The sequence below is a fragment of the Typha latifolia genome, chromosome 9 (assembly GCF_019914945.1).
Source record: "Typha latifolia isolate L0001 chromosome 9, TyphaL0001v2, whole genome shotgun sequence".
In the NCBI taxonomy this organism is placed as follows: domain Eukaryota; kingdom Viridiplantae; phylum Streptophyta; class Magnoliopsida; order Poales; family Typhaceae; genus Typha; species Typha latifolia.
This window is the reverse complement of record NC_133094.1, coordinates 159,452-173,259: the sequence shown is the minus strand read 5'-3', so window position 1 is coordinate 173,259 and position 13,808 is coordinate 159,452. Positions and strand designations below refer to the sequence as shown.

Genomic DNA, 13,808 nt, shown 5'->3' with positions numbered 1-13,808 from the left:
AGGGTTTGCGGGCTATTTATAGGCGAAGGGGGGAAGGAAAGTAAGGGTTTTTTTTGGCGAATCGGGCCCGATAAAGTTGGGGCCCGTTTGGAGCTTGGATCGGGTGTTTCTGTAAGCTAGATGTTTGCTGTTTAATTAAGCAATATTATGACGTGTCATATAATGGATGGATGAATCTGCTGTTTGGGAGAAGTAAAGAGGAGGATTTGCTAGTACAGTCGAATTTGGCGCGCTATTATTTGTGGCTCAGATCCAGTGGACCCCGCCGACACTGATTGGCTACCTAACAGTATAAAAATATGATGATGAAAGGAAGGGCAGCCACGTGGGGCCGATCAGGACGAAAGATTCTTGAATATTTCTGCTCGCACATATGGCCCTCAATTCTCAAAGAACTGTTATTTGTCATAGAACTAGTATGTATAAAACTTGTGCGTTAGCAACGGTGATCCCGTGATGTAAAAGAGAATGGATCGAATATATTGTGTTCCAATTGACTCAAATCGATACGTATACATTTTCCTCTAACTAACACACTACACTTACAACTAAGTCTGAGAAGAAGTATGATTATTTAAATTTTAAACAATAAGATAGGAAAATATTAATAACAAGTTGAACCGACCCTATGACATAACTGTATAATGTTCTTATTATATCTAACAGTGGATGGATATCTCTTTCGATATATATGCATATGCATATCTATATGAAAATAGTGGTATATATGCACAAGGCACCCTAGATCTTTTTTTTTTTATTTGTTTCCCACAAATTACAAACAAGAGAACCCAAGAACACAGCCAAGAGTGGGTGGCATGAAAGTTTTATTGCAAGGGTCTCATAATGAGGGCTTAATAACATTAGACAAGTGAAAAAGATTATAAATAAAAAGACTTGCACGCTATTCGATGACCTTGGCATTGGGCCTATAGCCATCTGGCGTTGTTCTTCCCAATACCAAAGATCCATATTTTTAAAAAAAAACTCAGAGATCCCAACGAATGTAAATTTCATTTCTAAAATTGTCACGATGCGTTTTTAAATTGACCTCAGACGATATAGACAAAACTTTATAAAGCAATAGATAATTTGAGGTGGGATTTGTAATTTGACGGGAATGGTGCATGATCAAATAGGCAGAGGAGCATGTGGTTTCCAGGCTCACGAAATATTTTTGATGTAATATGGAAGGCCATAAAATTTACAACTTCTCTGAAAGAAAAAGAAAAAGAAAAAGAAAATAAAATCTTTTTGCCGACATGTATTTGATGTTCCATATACTACTACAAATTCTCCCACATTCCAAGCAATATATAGAGTTGCCCATGGTAACAGTTCACAGATTATTAGTACAACAATTACATGGTACAACAGAGCTAATTTGGCACAGAATTCACATGTCATAGCACACAGAAAATCATATCAAGAGATATAGATAGCCATCCTTTAGCTACAGAAGTTGGATGCTTCCGGTGGGATTACTTTGGTGGTGGGGATTGTTCGCTGCGAATTGTCCAAAGCCGGCATCGAGGAAGGGATTTGAGGCAGCGCCAATCGCCATGGGCGCCTGCACAAAGGGATTAGGTTGCATCATCATGGACATCTGTTGCTGATGCTGAACCATGGCAGCCATTTGAACTGAGGGAGGGGGCGCTACTTGATTCGAGATAGCAAATGGATCTGCCATCATGAATGGATATGAAGGTGACGCTCCATAGAATTGTTGATGTTGCTGCCTCTGTCTATAAGCTCCCTCATCATATAGACTATCTAGTGTAAGCTTATCAAACCCACCAGCCTGCAAGTCATTATGCAAAAGCTCATCATCCATCTGATATATTCATAAGAACTTCTCATGATATACCGTGCAGTCATTTATGTTTATCTACTTTAGAAGTACATATATACGGTAATAAATATGTCGATTTTTCTTCTTAGGTACCAAGCAGGCAAGTGTAGCAAAGAAAGGAAAAAACATATAATATTAAACTGGCATTACCATTATCAATTAGCATATAGAAACATCACCATTTCAAAACTACGTCGAACATGACAAAGTAGCCCAGCTGTAAAACTAATAATTCAATAAGCAGAAAAACTACAGAACACAGCTACTCTGTTCTAAGAAAGGGAAAAAGGGTCCAACCAATTGGCTCTCCACGCCAGACGAGTAGGTGTTACTGGGAGTAGTAACAAGAGCAAGTTCCCATCCTGATGGATCAAAACATTTGTCTTGTACAGTATCAGAACCACTTGTAGAAGTAGCACTTTCTGCAAGTTTTTGGTGATTCCCGATGATAAGTAAAAGTATATATAATCAACAGCATGAGGACAAACAAATAAAAAAATTCATCAACTACCAGCTGGAACTATGGCTAGAGCCAATGCATTTCTTTCTTCTATTGCTGATGCATCAGAATTTGTATCATTTAATCCCTGCAAACAGAAGGTGATTAATTTGAGATAAAAATTTGACAAGGAAAAAAAAACTCTTCTTACTTACTAGTAGATCACTGGTATCTGCAGTCTCAGACTTTGGAGGAGGTGATGCAATTTCAGTATTAACTGGCGCTAATTTGGGTTCGTCAAGGGATGGTTTTTCGTCCTCAATAGGAACAGAAACTGCTTCAGGTTTGTACGTCAGAAGAAGCCTCTCAGGAAGATCCTAATTAAGAAATTGATCTTTAAGCTCAATTTTTGTAAGTAGAGCTTATTCAAGCAAGATGTAATTGAAAAATGACCAATCTCCAAGTAATACTAAAAGGTTTTAGCGAATATGCAGAACAGGCCTTGAGAAACAAAAGATTGTATAAGTGAGAAACATTTTGCCCTGTGAATCCTTAAAAATATATGGTCAGCAATAACAGGAACAACTAACCAATGGTTCTCTGGAGACTAAAACTGTTCGTGGGGCCTCCTTTATATACTCTTCCATTGTTGAAAGAAATGACTGTGGGGGCTGGATAAAAGGCAAGAACAATTGTCTTGTCAATGAATTATGCTGTCATACTTCATAACTATATCTAAATTAAAAGAAAAAAATTCTGCTATCATACCTCTATGAGATTTGGAAATTGAAAATTCCTTGCCAGTTCTAATCCACGACAAACTTCGTAAAAGTCAGAAAGACTTCCAGCCTGCAAGATAATTTAAAAAAAAAAAAACTTGTTTAAGTCATTACAACATAAGAATGCCTCAAAGCATGCTATTATAGCCAACTTGGCCTTCCACATATCCGCATTCCACAAGTGTACATGAAAATAAAGTTCTACTTAATAAACTGATTAACCATGACAATTACAAAATTAAGCTCTTATACTACCTGTTGACCAGCTCTCCTGTATATTTCAAAGGCTTTACTTGCTTCATATCTTGGCATATCGAAAAACTACAATGAGATGCATCTTTTAGTCCAAAAAGAACAAAAAAAAAGAAAATAAAAGATAGATGCAGACAAATTAAAGACCGCTATAACAAACACTTTGTTAGTCTTAGAAGTATTAGATGATCCAACAATATAGATAATGTACCTTATCAATAACCTTGATGATTCCATCATTAATAGCACAGTAAATCTTGAAGCTTTCTTTTAATACCTGCATAGTGAAGCATGATCAAATATATTGTATTACTATTTCCATGGATGTTGTAGAATATATTTATCATGGCGAATAACATTGCACAAGAATGAAGACCATTCAAAATTGGAGTGGTGCTCAGTTCTGACTAGTTTGCAGCAGACAGTAACTTAAAGGTAACTTTTGAGTTTTGACTTCACGCATTTTACAGCAATCAGTCTGTTTTTAATTTCATATCATGAAGTGCACATTGTGAGAAGTGCCAGGACAATTATGAAAGAGTTGAGTAGCTATTACAGTTGAAATCAGTCAAAAACTATACATCAGTATCGATAAGCAAGGTTGTGAAGCAGAAGCAGTGTGATGATTCAAAAGACCACTTACTAGGGCTAGGGCATATTGGACCACATAATTGCTAATACCAGCTCCTTCTGGCTGCATAAACAATAGGAACCCAATTTCATTATGTATAACAATGGAAAAGGTAAAAGAGGGCATCTCTATGATATCACGAGCCCCCAACCACTTAGATTTATCAATTCAACCATTATGTAAAAACAGCAGTAATAGACTAATAGTCACCCGACATCCAATAAGTCGATACAGCAACTGCTGCAGAGCAGGCAGCTGCTCCAGCAAGTCCTCGATATCTAATTCTCGTGTTCTACTATGACCCTGATAATGAAGCAGACACCGTAATAGTAAAGTAGCAGCATATATATGGAAATGCTATTTCTATTTAGAAAAATGAGATTGTTATTTAACAAAATGAACAAAACGTAATTATGATGTGAAAGGAGACAACTATCTAGACCTTTTCAGAACCTTGAGCAGGTTTTGTCAAACGCTCAGCTTCAACATCATATTTCAAGATCCTGAAACATTCTAGTCTTTCCTCCAAAAATAAACCATATGTACGAACCCATGCAGAGCAGTCCCAGGCTGCAAAAGAATTTGTTTAGAAGATAGAAACTTCTGATGCATCAAGGGACTTCCATTATCTAAAATACTTTGAACTCATATTCAGGTGAAGAAGAATGACCAATAGGACTGGAGTCATCCTTGAAATTTGACAGTTGAAGAACAGGTCGCTTTTGGGAGAAACTAAGCAGCGCTTCACGGAATGTAGGATCACCCTCTCGAAGAAGCCTATGGATGACTATCAGTGTCTTTAGTGCCACCTGCGCCACCAATCAAAGATCTACATTAGCTTCTCTAAATATGCATCCCTCGACATCCAATGACAAAGAAATGTCGAGATTTCTTAATTGGTCCATAGTCCATACAGACCAAAAAGTATTGCACATAGGACTCAGAGCAGAGCTATTAAATTTATCTCAACTGACAGTCTAAACTGAAGCATATTACATTCTTGCCAACGAACTTGGTTAACATGGAGTGACACTTATTATCAGCATCTGACATCAGATAGGTGACAGTTAGATACATTTATAGTGGAGAAATCATCATCAGTTTCCTTTATAGTTTACATCAATTGGCAGTTGAACCCCTCCGCTGCGGCTATAGTTATACATAACCTAAGAAAGAGCCACAAAATTACTCAAAACGAGAAAACAGTAATACATAAACCTTATTAATCTCCACATTATATCAAAGCTATTCAAAGCGCGGTGTTGTAAGAATCTCTTTGTGCAACAACTGTTTCCCCATAAGGAAGCACTTTATACGACAAAATAAGCATAATTAAAATTATATCAAAAGCAGGTGTCTCACAACATTTGCTACAAGAGAAAAATATGGACCAAAGTGTAAAGCAGCAGACATTAAAGCAAAAAGACGAACACTTCTAAGACACCAAATTTTCACACAAGCCCAATAAAGAAAAGGAAACCAGATTGGTTACCGTCCAGCTATGGGTCTTTGCGAGCCGCCTCGCAAGCGCATGAATGCAATAGGCTACGTCGGCACGGGGCCGCGCAATCGACGTGGCGACCAAAATCTCTGCATCACATACAAAAACAACAAACCCGCATAAGATTCAATCAAGAAAGAAATGGGGATGGCTTGAGACATACTGCGGAGGTGCCTCTCTTTTGGCGGGCACTCCACGTGATTGGTGGCCTTCACGATCGCCACATCCAAATCCTACTGACCCAAATGACCAACATGGTCAAAATCAATTTTTTACACCAGAATTTGAGTAGAAATCGGAATTCGTTGCGATATTTATGGAGATATTTTTGTAGCTAGCCTGACCTTGAAATCGCTGTTGAGGTTTGCGAGACCGACGGTGGTGGTGTCTTTGATGGCGCCGTAGGCCTTTCGCCAACTTTGCAGCGTCGCCATGTCCCCTCCTCTTCTCTTCTCTTCTCTTCTCTTCTCTTCTCTTCTCCGCTCTTCGATTGAAATTTCTCCCCTCTGACCTCTAAAAAATCTCTTCTCCTCTAACAATAGATTTGGTACAACAGCAACAGCAACAGCAGCCAGCAGGAGAGATTAGTCATCGGCGAGACTTTTCTTTCCTCTTGCTTTCTGCTGTTCGCACTTGCCTTTATGCCTTGCTTCTTCCGAGGTATCATCAGACTATACTGCACGGTATGGGGCCCACTTTGGTCGTCTACGACGAAATCACGTTTGACTTTCCACTGTTCCTTTTGGACTTTCGCGTCCTGTACACGGCAAGTTTATGCAATTGCAGGTGGACCAAATCCCTTGTCGATTGTAGTAATTTGCATGAAGAGGAGATTTATTGGCCACCAACTTACCCAAATTTTGTTTCACAAGTTCTATCCTATTTCTATGTTGAGGAGTTAAAAAGCTGCATGTTTTTTACCAAATTAGTCTAGTTAGAAACGATGGGGTCAAAGAAGTTTGTTCAAAATATAAATTCAAGAAGTAATTAGAGATACTAGACAAACGCAAATACAACAAAACTCTTTTCAATCACACGAGTAAGAACTAGTATCTGATCGGTATTAAGTAATGAAGAGCATATTCAAGTTGATTTGTGATCGTACATCAGCCGCCAGCTACGCTAATTGGGAAGATGCATGGTAAAATTAATAGTGCAAGTAGCTAGCTATGCAAACGTGCACGATTTTTTTTATTATTATTTTATGTAAAGCACACGAATGAGTATTTATATATGTATTTTGATCTTATGCTCGTGTGGTGTTTTCGAATAATTAACAGAAATAAATTAAAAAATAGCTTTAAGATTTCACAAGAGTCAACCTCCCAAAAAATGGCCTAGAAAATATAGATGGTTTTAAACCGATCGATACTCTTATCAGTAGGCTCCTGTGGTACATATTGCACCAATTAACTCTTCATCCAACTATCAATACGTACAAGATGCAAGTTATATTGATTTATTAACCCAAGTTGTATACAACCATCAGAAAGGAAAAAAAGAAAAAGAAAAAGATGAAGACTAAAATGAAGTTAATGAAAGAATGAGAGTTACCAAATGAAAATAGCATTGGCTCCTCCCTCCTTCACTAGTGCTGACCCAACAAATGATGCAAGTTATGCATGCATATGTGTAGTTGATGCAGATAAAATAATACTGCGTACGTACGTAGGGATTCCAACACTAACACTAGCTAGAAAGCCCTATGATAAAACCCATGAATCTTCTTCCATGACTCTTCTCTCTGCATCTTTAACTGACTGTAGAAGTTTCCTATGAACATTTCAGCCTTCGCAAAGAGCTCCTGCTTGCTTAGCTCTCCCACCTCCTTCCACTCCTCCTCCTCCTCCTCCTCTTCTTCAAGTACTCCACTCTCCTCTTCCAGAGTACTGCTGATGAAGAAAAGGCTCGGCCTCGACGGGCACCTCTTCAACTTGCTTGCTCTCTTCGCAATCTCCATCTTCGGCGTTTCTGTAGCCTTCACCGGCTCTACTCTCTCCGCGTGCAGATTGGCTTTGCCAACTGCACCGCTACGCGTGCTATTATGTATTCCTTCCACTTTGCTAGGAGAAGCAATGGCGGTACCAGTGACGGTGGTGAAGACGGCGGGTTTCTTCTCCTCCCGAGGCCCGGAAATGGCCTTGAGGAACCCGGCCTCGACGCCGAGGGCGACGATGAGGATGTTGAAGATCAAGTAGAGGTATGATGGCCTGAAGGAAGTGGATATGAAAGGAGCTAAGAAGAGGAGGAGGAGGAGAAGCAGTATCTTGGCTAGCTGAGAAAGAGGTGGGAGCTTCTCCATAACCATTAGGAGCCCAATAGTGTAGTGAAATGGAGGAGGGGCTTGGGCACGTATATATAGAGAGAGAAAGAGAGAGAGAGAGAGAGACAGAGAGACAGAGAGAGACAGAGAGACAGAGAGTTAGGAGAAGGGTATGGATTTAGATAAGATCGGGCTTCGATTAGTCGTTTACAGATATTTGGACATTAATTTTTGTTAGTGAGATTGTGGGAGAGAGACAGAGGGATGAATGCATGGGACAGTGAAGATAAGGTCGGTGCATATTCCATCACTTTTTTGAACGATGGACGACGGGAGATCAGTGGTGGGGCCAGTAGAAAGAGCATAAGACGACAATCTTTCAATTGCAACATTACTAAAAGAGATTAATTTTCTACAGTCTTTGTACGTGATATACTAATATTTGACGTGGCAGAAAGTAAGCTTATAATTTTCTATAATATAAGTAGTTCGATTCAGTATTACTTTTTACCCGTTCCCACTGCCATAACAATAGCATGCATCTAGGGAGAAAATTCAAAAGAACGTATATTCTGAACAATATAGTGCAATTCCCTTTCCTTTTATTGCCTATGACGCCTTGAGCGTCGCATGTATCCCCAAAGGTAAGGAAGAGATCTCTTAACCATATAATACACTGTAGGCATGCAGAAAGAAAAAAATAATAATAAAATTACTATTACTTTTTAAGAGAAATTTATCAAAACACCCTGCGTTATATATTTTATTATCATTCAAAATTTATGGTATCAATTGTTTATTTTTTTTTAATATCTTAAAAATACTATATCGTATCCTTATTATTTTTAAAATAAAATAATCTTGCGCAAAATTATGATTCGCGGGTTTCTCACGCAACCTATATCCTGGGGATATTCAAAGCTCTCTTTCTTGTTTACTTTCCAAATAACTTCATTTAGTTGCACAGCACTAAATTAAGTATCGAAAGCACGAACACTGTGCCATAAATAGACTACCCACAGATTTCGTCATACAAAGTCCAAAAGCCACCAACTTTTTTTAACAACTTGAATCATGAGGTCAGAAATTTAGCAATCCGGGGAGTGGACGGCATACCTCGGCTTCAACTTTGATCTCATGGCTCCACTCTCCCTCACGGCCTCACATGCATGCATATAAATCTGCGACCTTTATCAGAATTTCTATACCGTCAAGCGTCTCTTTCTGGGTCCATATTCTTTATACCCTTGTGGTCGTAGATCCTTTTTATCTTCTTATCTACAGTATAAAAGAAAAAAAAAAGTTGACAAGGATGTTACAATATGAAAACTCCTGCCTGTGTAGAATCTGGACGATAAAAATGCTTACTTAGTCTTACCATCATTGATTCAGAGATTGTTTCACACAACTCGACCATATAGATATTAATCATATAGAATATGGATGCAGATAAGGATGATTTTTGCACTCAGAGTTAAAGATAAAAGTGCTTAAAGCAGCCATATATTCGTCCAGATGAGACTATCTGAATACTGGTTCTTATTCTGATACATACTGGACAAGTAAATTTAAATCTAAATCCAAACTAGTAATATCTAATCCTTTAAAGTGACAAGTCCTTGTCTTGAAGTTTATAAAAAAGATCTATGGAATCGGCTAGCTTTTTGTCCAAGTGTGGGCAAGTGATCCAAGATTGTAGCACATTTCGATCTTATCCATTAACTCCCCGACACAATTAGACTAGAGGAAAGGATCCACCAACTAGTGCAAAGTGGCTGAAAGATTCTTCTAGAGCCTATCTGACGAAAAATTATTATTATTATGAGATATAAATTAGGCAGGATATGATTTAGTACTAGTCGAGGAAAATTCTTGGCTGACGGAAGAAGATGCTAACAAACATATTGACAATAAGGGGGAAGCATATCAATCTTTTGCTCCTCCAAAGTGCTGCACCTTTTTAATTCAGTCTAAAGTGGATTGAAGCAAGTTGGAATGGGCTACTTTTGAATTGGCTTTGATGTCTATCTAAGATCCTAGCATGGAATATCGTGTTCCATGGAAATTCCCCAACTTAGTGAGGTCACGGCTTGTGGGTGAGAATTAAAGTCTGATGGCCTAAATGATGTTCACTAATATGGTCATATATCATTCCACCTATTTGTGTTCTTTTTGTGAGAGACATAAACTCATTTTGTATGTTTCTATCTTCCTGCTTCTCTTTTAACTCAATTTGTTTTTCTGCTTCAATGTAGCGAAGCATTCGACAGGCTCCTTCTGTTTAACTGTTACTACGTACATCTCTTTCTCCTCATCTTCGTTCAATCTATGTTTGCTTTAACAATTTCTTTTCCTACTCTACCTTAGATGCTTCCCTATGTTGCAAGGAAGAACAATACGCATATGCTTTTACCGTACGTTCTAAGAGCCTTTCTAGATCCAACATTCGCATTCTTGTCTTCTGCAAAGCATATATAGATTAGAAAAATTAAGAGGAAGGAAGAAAAGAGAGAGGAAAAGAAAAAGAAATGCAAGCAAAGCTAAGACCGAGAGACTTTAATTACTCGAGGAGAGCATGTTGAGCTAGGCTTACGTTCTCTCTGCTTTGAGATATGGGGATCGAGTCTATATACTCGATCAGTGCTAACACGTATTCCATCAATTTCCAGAAGAGTCGGTCCCCGTGTTGTTTTTATTCGTTGTTGATTGTGGGACCCCGTCCGTACGCCTGGTCTCTAATTTATGTTTGAATTAATGGACCCAGGTGGTGGGTGGTCCATTATTAAATATTGGACTTTAAAAAGCGAATACGTCTGGCATTTTATTTTATTTATTTTTTTGTTGCGAAAGCTGGCTCTAATAGCTCTCTCACTCTTGAAGCTTCTGAGGCTAGACATCGTGCAGATACTGTAGGACTGAATAATATTTCTTTTGTTGCCTCTGAGGCTAGACGAACCATATAAAAGTAAACCTGTCGAGTATATAGTAAGTAAGACATGCACTGGTCACATTCACATAACAAATTAACCAACATCTAGCCCCCAATGGAAGTGGCCATGAGACCACCTCATCGGCCTCTCCTTCAACTATTCCTCTTCCTCATAACTTCCTCCTTTTACCCCACGATAGCTGAATCCGAATCCGAATGCTCCCCGTGCAACCACATTACCACGAGGATGAACTCGGCCCCGACCTCCACCCTCTGCAGACGTCTCCCCACCCTCGGTGCCGACTTAGACCTCTGCTACTACAACACCACCACAAACGCCACCATCGACGTGGCATTCTCGGCAACCCTTCCATCCAGGGGAGGCTGGATCGCATGGGGGCTCAACCCACGTCAACCTCACATGGTTGGCACGAGGGCTTTAATAGCATTTCTCATGCAAGGCGCCTCGGTCGTTTACACGTATAACATAACGGTCGACACTAAGCACTGGTGCAAACCGTCTCCTTCGTCCATAGAGATGGATGTGATTATACTAATGGCAAATTATTCCGGGGACACCGGGAGGATGAGGCTGGTGGCGAGGCTGGGGCTTCCGCCGGAGTATGACGTGAAGAGGCTTAACCACGTGTGGCAGGTGGGGACGAAGGTGGTCGGCAGCTCGCTGCGGCGGCATAACTTGAATTTGGCCAACTTTGATAGCCGCGAGACCATCAATGTCATCTCCGGTCAGGTTCTGGGGCAACGGATGATCAACAGGAGGATCCTAAGATATGTAAGTTATTTTTTATTTTTTATTTAAAAAAAAAAAACACACACACACACACATAAAGTTAATCATCTCTAATATTTAGGCTAAACAACTGAGGAGTACTTTTCTAAATTTTTTTTTATCAAATATCATATTAAATAAATATAGTGAAATATAAACTCATGATCTCGTGGATAGTAACATATATATATATATATATATATATAGCTAATGAATAAAGAGGATTAAAAAAAGAAATATGTATATAATAGCTCAGAATAAAGTAAAATTTTTTTGATCTAGAGCTATGAAATCTCTTTGAAAAAAATATTTATATATATATATATATATATATATATTGTTTAATTTACATATAGGCACATGGGATATTGAGCTTCATTGGGTGGGGATTTCTACTACCAAGTGGGATCATATGCAAGAGGTACTACAGGATCTTCGATTTCATAGCGTCAGGGGAAACGTGGTACCTGGTACATAAAACATTTGAAACCGGAGCATATTTAATTGGCGTCACTGCTTGGGGGATCGGATTATATCTGGGCTCAAACAACCTGAGAAGCTATCAAGCCCACAGGTTCATTGGTATCGCAATATTTGTCTTGGCTACATTTCAAGTGAGTAGAGAATTAGTCTTCGATCGATCGATCGATTTCAAAGAATTAATCTCCTTAATTACTTCTTCTTCTTCTTCTTCTTCTTTTTAATTCTGATTACTGGTTATCTGGCCCGCAGGTTATGGCTTTCTGCCTTAAACCAAGACAAGATGACACTTGTTTGCAGCATTGGAATCTCTATCACCATTTTGTAGGCTACTCGCTGTTAATACTTACAATCATCAACATCTTCAAAGGCTTTGACATCTTGAAACCACCGCGAGCCTGGAGGACTGCTTACATTGTAGTTATTGTGGTTCTCTCTTCCATTGCTATTGTACTGGAGGCGACCACCTGGATCATGTTCTGCCGGGCAAAACCCCGAAAGAAAGAACAAACCACCGAGGCCAAGGCACAACAAACAAGACCAGCTAGCCCTTAATATCCATCTCTTATGTTCCATTACTTTCCAGCTACGTTGCCATTTGTAGGGGAAAATAAATACATTATTACTTTGCATATATTGCTGCCTTCTTCTGAAGGCTAGCAACAGGCTGTTTGTTGGGTTTGCACTTCATTTGCTCTCCCTTTCCTTTTCACCTCGGTAAATTATTGAATGTCTCTAATAATAAAAATCTAAGAGCTTTTCGAAAATACTCTTATTGTCGATGCAATGTGGTTTCTAAATATTCTTGTCAGTTCAAAAATTGTTTGACCCTTAATAATTGTAGTCCCAAAGCACTTCTCTCTTTCAATTTCTGAAAAAATTCTAGAGCAGCCTTTAGGTTGCAGCACAACTTTTAAAGAGAATCCCAGAGTGCACTCGGAGTTGGTGCATGTAGATAAGAATAAAGTACTGCTTAAAAGCCATATATTTCTCCAGATTAAACTATCTGAAGATTGATATATTTTTTTTCTCACAAAGGACTTCAAAATTAAATTTGTGAGAGATAGATTTACAATAAATTGTACAAGATAACCAGAGACCGAATATACAAAGCGTCAACTGCCAGAACAAAACACAACAAGTGAGAAAAATATCCCCCTCAACCAAATACACATTAGACACCGTTAGAGAACAAGCTAGTGAGAAACTATCACTCACAATCAATATCACTGCTAACAAAACAAAAGAACCAACTCCTAATCATCAACATCTATGATTTCTTTCTTCCGATCATAGATCTGTGCCTCCTCCCCTTTTAGGCCTACTCAATATACAAACAATTTATTAAACATAAGGCAGCTTATGTTTAGAAGTAATGAAAGTTGTGTTATTCTTTTCTAGCCAAATTGATTAAAAAAATAAGCAACCATCCTTCCTTACCCTCCACAAGCCTTCGCAATTCTTTTTCATCTTTGTACGCGAGCCAGCAGTCCACACATTAGAAATTTTTTTATTTATTTTTTGGTAAACCAAATCAATCTTCCCCAAATAGCACTTCAAAATCAAATATTTTCCCGTTTCAACTTGACTGCAGAAGCTATAGACAACATTGCTCGGCTATTTCCTCTTAGCCAACTTATATTTCTTCTGAGCATCCTATTGTTGCAAATTACCCGAAAAAATGCTATGATTTTCAAGGGAATTCCTAGCTTCCACAAATTAAGAACTAATCTGGATATTCTCCTCCCATTATTTGAAAATCTGTAGAAAGAATAAACAATAATTTTGTTTTTTTAATCAAATCTCCAACTGTATGTATCATCAACTCCTGCTTTAAGCTGATAAACATTATTCAAAAGTTGTTAGAGTACATTCACCAACCCTCAAATTCT

At 38.5% G+C, this 13,808-nt stretch overlaps 3 protein-coding genes across 3 annotated transcripts; 1 reads left to right on the top strand and 2 right to left on the bottom strand.

Annotated features, from left to right (window-relative positions):
* Positions 1-1,152: 1,152 nt before the first annotated feature.
* On the bottom strand, positions 1,153-6,067 carry LOC140795324 (putative clathrin assembly protein At2g01600). The gene is made up of 15 exons (XM_073147825.1): positions 5,799-6,067; positions 5,618-5,687; positions 5,446-5,543; positions 4,624-4,762; positions 4,396-4,523; positions 4,164-4,256; positions 3,966-4,016; positions 3,534-3,599; positions 3,326-3,391; positions 3,060-3,140; positions 2,882-2,962; positions 2,507-2,668; positions 2,364-2,439; positions 2,150-2,274; positions 1,153-1,801 (listed from the first exon to the last, which is right to left on the bottom strand). The coding sequence occupies exons 1-15, from the start codon at positions 5,886-5,888 to the stop codon at positions 1,454-1,456; spliced, it is 1,674 nt and encodes a 557-aa protein (XP_073003926.1). The 5' UTR covers positions 5,889-6,067; the 3' UTR covers positions 1,153-1,453.
* An 823-nt stretch (positions 6,068-6,890) lies between these two features.
* LOC140795325 (uncharacterized) lies at positions 6,891-7,797 on the bottom strand. The gene has a single exon (XM_073147826.1). It carries the CDS (start codon positions 7,760-7,762, stop codon positions 7,148-7,150), a length of 615 nt encoding a protein of 204 aa, XP_073003927.1. The 5' UTR covers positions 7,763-7,797; the 3' UTR covers positions 6,891-7,147.
* A 2,907-nt stretch (positions 7,798-10,704) lies between these two features.
* LOC140795356 (cytochrome b561 and DOMON domain-containing protein At3g25290-like) lies at positions 10,705-12,683 on the top strand. The gene is made up of 3 exons (XM_073147872.1): positions 10,705-11,439; positions 11,793-12,050; positions 12,169-12,683. Exons 1-3 carry the CDS (start codon positions 10,762-10,764, stop codon positions 12,469-12,471), a joined length of 1,239 nt encoding a protein of 412 aa, XP_073003973.1. The 5' UTR covers positions 10,705-10,761; the 3' UTR covers positions 12,472-12,683.
* The last annotated feature ends 1,125 nt before the right edge of the window (positions 12,684-13,808 follow it).